The 6,000-nt window shown below is 45.6% G+C and overlaps 1 protein-coding gene across 1 annotated transcript in view; it reads left to right on the top strand.

Annotated features, from left to right (window-relative positions):
- Nucleotides 1–474: 474 nt before the first annotated feature.
- Nucleotides 475–6,000, top strand: part of SLC25A33 (solute carrier family 25 member 33) — a 29,207-nt gene continuing 23,681 nt past the window's right edge. Inside the window, exon 1 of the mRNA XM_020974403.2 lies at nucleotides 475–824. Coding sequence (XP_020830062.1) covers nucleotides 766–824 — 59 coding nt within the window. The 5' untranslated portion in view covers nucleotides 475–765. The remainder of the gene's footprint in view (nucleotides 825–6,000) is intronic.

Raw genomic sequence — 6,000 nt, 5'->3', positions numbered from 1 at the left:
GGCATGAACTGCCCCTCCCCATTTTAAGTCTTTATTACGAGGAATGGCTCGCTGAGGGGGGCATGGGCAGAGGGACCGAATCGAAATGAGCTGGATGCAAAAACAAAAGGCGTCCACGAAGACTGAATCTAAAAAATCTCCGCGGGTCTGCGTCGGCCCCGGGTAGCCGGTAACTGCAGCTCCAGCGCGCAGGGCTTTGGCAACCACAGAACCCCCCGGACCGCGGCAACCGGCGAGCGGGCCAATGGGCGTTGAGGAGAGCGGCGCGCCCCGCCCCGCCCCGCCCCCGCCCTCCCTCCTTTCTTCCCTCGCGCTCCTCCGCGCCCCCTCTCGGAGCGTTCGGCCGAACGCATGCGCACGCATACGAGCGCGCGGCTGCTCTACGACTTCAGGCTCTCTCCGCCTTGCTCCGCCCCTGCAGCCCCGGGGCGCGCGGCCAGCCCCGGCGTGACGTCAGCGGCCCGGCCCCCGGCGCCACGTGACGACCTCACTCGCTCGCTAGCCGGCTCGCGCCGCAGAGGCCGGTAGAACGGACGCGGGCGGCGGTAGGAGAGGCTCCTGGATGGAGGCGGCGACGGCTGCGGCCGAGGCGGCCTGAGGCGGCGGGGAGGAGGAGGCAGGCCGGGGCCCGCCGCCCGACTGACTGTGATTGACCGACAGCCGGCGGCGGCGGCGGCGGCGGCGGCGGCGGCGGCGGCGGCGGCGGCGGCGGCGGAGGCGGAGGAGGAGCCCCGAGCCTTGCCGCCCCTCACTCCCGGCCCGGCCATGGCGACGGCCCCCTCGCAGCAGAAGGAGAACACGCTGCTGCACCTCTTCGCCGGAGGGTGAGTGGAGCGGCGTGCGCCCCCGCCCCCTCCTCCTTCGGCCTCCCCCAGCGGCCTCAGGGCGCCCCTCCCCCAGCCGCCCCTCCCCCCTCCCGGGCCCCTTCTCGCCCTTCCCGCGCACCTCGACCCCAGGGATCCACCCCCTTACTGGTGGTCTTCTGGAGAGCGTTCTTGGGCCCTCCCTCCCGAAGGCCCCCCCCTTCTTCCCCTTACTTACTGCCCGACTTTGTGCCTCCCTGGATCCCCCTCCCTCAGCTTCTTCGGGTGTCCCCGCTTCTGTCTCTCATCGTCCACTCGTTCTGCCTTCCTCGTCCTCTGCCCACCTCTACCTGTCTGGTCCCCTTCCCCGTTCTCTGCCTCCCTGCCCTGACGCCCCCCCATTTCTACCTCTTCACCCCCCCTTGCCATTCCTTTGTCTTCCCAGAATCCCCCTCCCACCCCCACCCCCACCGCCGTGTTGTCTTAACAGCTTCTCTTCCCTCACCTCGGTTCTGTTTTCGGTGGATCTCTACCACATACACACGGTCCCAGCCTCTTCTCCCCCTCCCCCCAGTCTGTCTCCCTGTTTTTTCTTCCTCTCCCCCCTTTCTGCCTTCCTGGATCCCCTCCCGATTTCTGCCTGTCCAACTTTGCCTCTGCTCGTGTTGACCCCCAGCTCTAATTCTTTTCCCCTTGGATTCATTTTCCCTTCGACTTTGTCACCCATTCCCCACTTTGCAGTCAGTTACCTTGAAGGAGAAATGTGGACATTTAGGAGTTAGGAAAGAGGAAGGTTGTTTGATTTTGTTTTCTACATCTGGGAAAATTCAAGAGAAGCACGTTCATGAAACTCCTGAAAGGGGTTGGCGTGTTGAATTTTACTGATGTTTGAGAGTGAGACAAGAGTGGGGGAGAGGACCTTGCTAAGCCTCTAAGCCTTTTCCAAAACCCTTTGGATCTCTGGAATCTTTTTGACCTAGCTCACCAACCCTCTGCTTTTCCTCCCCGTGCTGTTGTTCTCCTCCTGTGTCTTGTTGACAGACCTGCTTTTCTTAGGAGCATAGATTTAGATAGAGGTGGAAAGGCCCTTAGAGATCATCTAGAGCATTCTTTTCAATTTACATGTAAAGAAAACTGAGGCCTAAAAAGACTGCATCTTGTCTCTAACGAGGGTCATACAGGTAATCGGGCCAGAGCCAGGAATGGAACTCATGTTTTCTGACTCCAAGTGAGGGCTGTTTCTGCTACCTCCTTAGTACTCCATATTGTTTTCTCCTCCATCATTTGAGCCTCCTAATAACAATACCTAACATTTTTATAGCATTTTACAGTTTTTTCAAGAGCTTTCTTGTATATTTTCTTTTGATCTTCAAAAGGACCTTTAGAAAACTTAGTCTCAGGATAAGTGACTTGCCCAAGGTCACACAGCTATCTAGAAGAGGAGTCAGCATCACAGTCCAGGGCTTCAAAATCCAGCTTCCCAAACCCCAGTTCATTTTCCATTACACAGACTAGTACTTAAGCTCACAAAATTTAAAGAAAAAAGTCATCATTATCATAAAACTTTTAGACCATTAGATTGTGAGTTCCTTGCGGGCAGGGGCTGTCTTTTGCCTCTTTTTATATCCCCAGTCCTTTGCACAGTGCCTGACACATAGGTGCTTAATAAATGTTTTGTTTACTATGACTATGACCACGACTTTTCCTTATGAACTTAATCACAATGTACTTTTGGGATACTTCCGTGATGCATTTTAGGTACAGGAAGGATGAGTTTTAATTGTTTCTTGTAGGTCAAGGTTTGTTTTTTTTTTTTATCAAAATAGTTATCTTTTGTATGACACCTAGCCTATGAACCAGAGTACTCATAGTAAGTGCTATGAGTTCCATGCGTTTTATTTTGTTTTCTTTTTTAAATAATGATCTGAAGTGAGTCTGTTGGATTGACCAGAAAAGTGTACTGGATAGATTTATTATGTTTGTGGTTAATTAGTAGCAGTGTTGAGTCTTTCAGAAGTTCCACTTGTCTCCTGCCCTGTATTGTAAGAGGGTGACAGATTTTGAATAAAAGATTATTGTTCGTTTTGGGACAACAATGAACACTTAGATTACTGCATAGACTCTTGTTTTCTACATAACATCGTTCAAAAACATCTCAGTAGAGAAAGGGATAAAGCTCTAATTTGCTTATTTGTGTTTTGTGATTATAAAGAATGTCCCAGTAGTCTCTTAGCACAGTTTTAAACTCTACATGTGAAGATATGTTCTATTGGTATAGCAACACAAGGAATGTGTTTACCTTCCAAAAAACCTTGACTAATTTTTATAGATGTGTGAAGTTCCCTATGTAAAAGTGAATTACCATTTCCCTTGAGACTGATACTGAAGGCAGGCAGTATCTGAGAATTTGTATTAGTTAGTGTTTCCATACTCATCATTTCAGCAAACATTTGAAGAAATCTCAGTCTCAGCTTCTATCACTTCTGACCTGTGTGACTTCATGGAGACTTTCTAAGCTTCAGTTTCTTCCTCTCTGCAATGAGAAATTCAGACTGTGTGACCTTTAGGGCCCAATCTAGCTCTTAAATCTGTGATCTCGTGAGGATTACTTTATAAGAAATCCTCATGAGTCTTCTAAAGTGTCCTTCAGTACCCTCTCTGGGAGGATTTTTTTTAACCTTTTTTGGGTTCATGTACCCCTTTATGTTTTTACATATGTAAAATAAATACATAGGATTACTCAAGGAAACTAATTTGATTGATATAAAGATTATTTTTTTTCTCATTCATGTTAATGAATCCCCTAAAGTATCTATCCTTAGACCCCTTAGGGGTCTGTGAGTTCCTCGTTAAGAACCCCTACTCTAAAGTATTGCCTTGCTATGTATACATTATTCACTTGCTCTGTTTAGTAAAGTTGTTTGTTTTTGTTTTAGCATATGTTGATTTAAGCTTAAATAGAGGCTATGAAGCTTTTGTATTCATTGACTGGCTTTATTTTTGTAGTTTATCGATAAACTACGATTTTAGGAATTAGGTGAAGCAAGTAGTTAAGCATAGAAAATGCCTTTTTACAAAAAAGTTTTCTGTGTAATAAATCAGTATCTTAATCTATTTCCCTGTTCCCTAGCCTATTCTACTTTAGGGTAATAGGACTACTATAAAATGGGTCAGTTTGCTCTGTAAAATGGGGCAAAATGTGCCTACCTCCCAGGTTTGTTAGAATTAAATGAGGTAATAGATATAAAGCTGAAAAGCACTCTAAAATGCTAGCTATTATGATTATGTATTATGCACTTGAAACCAATCAGCCTAATGGTCCTTAAGAATAAAAGTGAAGACCATGTGGCTTCTGTGCTTCTCATTTCAACTGCTGAATAGTTTGTTTTTGCTGTTAATCTGGCAGCTTTTCAGAGAATTAATTTCTTTTTAAAAAAAACCCTTTTTTTTTAAAAAAAGAAAGACATTCCCCCTCCCTCCTAACCCCAGCCTCCATTTCTCTTTTAAAGCCAGTAGAGGTTATACTATTAAGCACTTTGCATTCAAGTGCTGACAGTGTATCTAGTAGGAGATGGTTTATAAGTAGTTGGCAAGACTTTAAATGAATTGCATGTCCTTGTAAACATTACAGTACCGTGGAACTAATTTGCATCTGATTATGTGGAGACCCAATAAGCATTCTTTTTTTATGGGGAAAAAGACTTAAAAATTTTCGATTGACCTTTGACATTAGCTAAAGATTTTGTCAGAAGATAACTGAGTATTCAGATAACTTATATATAATAGGCTGTGTGGATTAGGATCACGGATTTGGAGTTGGAAGGAATCTGAAAGGTTATCTAGTCCAATTTCTTCATTTTACTGATGAGGTAACTGAAACCCAGAGAGAGGCAAAAGTGTCATACTTTGGTGAGCTCTTGTCGGTGTAGGGCATGGTGCTAAACTTTGAAGATTCAGCAGCTCATTTTATTAGGTCATCAAGGTGTGATCCATCTCTGATACATGCTGACCAAATTTGTAGGACTTTTTTTGTTGTGGCTATTTTTTGCTAAGCAGTGGGGTTAAGTGACTTGCCTAGGGCCGCCTAGCTATACTGACTTGTCAAGTATCCAAGGCTATATTTAAACTCGGGTCCTCCTGAATCCAGGGCCTGTGCTCTAGCCACGCCCACCTAGCTGCCCAGAGGACGCTTATTTTTAAATGAGAATACCGGTGTATTTATTTATAATAACTAGAGATCTATTTGGCAGTAAGGCTAGTCATTTGAAGAGGGCACTTGCTCCTGGTGGGCAGGCCCACTCAAGAAATAAAATTATAAATCAAAAGGTTGTCTAGTGGGAATGAAATTGGAAGAAAAGGAGTTGGATATCTTGAGGAATATTTCCATCCAGCTAGTGTAGGGGTAAATTGCCCTTGATTCTAGGGGTATTTTTTCTAGCTAAATGAGTGGCTAGCATTAAAATTAGCAGCCTTCCTCCTAGGGGTGAGGAACATGCAGCTTCTTGTCCTAGACAAGACTGGAGGCCAAAGTTTTCCTTTCTGCTCTCCTTTTTCTAGATTCCATGGAGACTACCACCTTCTGTTTCAACACTTCCTGGTGATAGCTGCAATTATAGTCTAGCTTTCATGTGTTTTAGTTAAGGTTTGAAGAACATGCGGAGTGGATACTTCTGCAGCTGCTTGTAGTCATCAGTTTAATGTTGATTCTTTTTTTTTTTTTTTGCTTTTAGGCAATTGGGGTTAAGTGACTTGCCCAAGGTCACACAGCTAGTAAGTGTCCTGTTTGGTCTGAGGCCGGATTTGAACTCAGGTCCTCCTGACTTCAGGGCCAGTGCTCTATCCTCTGCGCCGCCTAGCTGCCCCTTAATTTTGATTCTTATTGGCTCCAGAGCTGGAAGGAACCTGGAAGGTTACCTAGTCCAAATCCTTCATTTTATAGGTGAGGAAACAGACCCAGAGAGATAAAGTGCCATACTTTGGTGGACTCACTGTGGATGTATTTTGAGAGGGTGACCTTTGCTGGTCTTGTCCTTGTCCCCTAATTCTGGATATATTTCCCTGGTGGAACCTGCAGCCCCAGTGTCTTGACAAATGTGACTAAACATATGTATGTATATTCATTATTAAGAGTATTTTCATTTTTAAATTTAACATTTTTTCATCACAGATTAAATTTAGAAATACTGAGTATATATTT

The sequence above is a fragment of the Phascolarctos cinereus genome, unplaced genomic scaffold (genome assembly GCF_003287225.1).
Source record: "Phascolarctos cinereus isolate Bilbo 61053 unplaced genomic scaffold, phaCin_HiC Scaffold_726;HRSCAF=1367, whole genome shotgun sequence".
Lineage (NCBI taxonomy): Eukaryota > Metazoa > Chordata > Mammalia > Diprotodontia > Phascolarctidae > Phascolarctos > Phascolarctos cinereus.
This window is presented reverse-complemented; position numbering and strand designations above follow the sequence as displayed.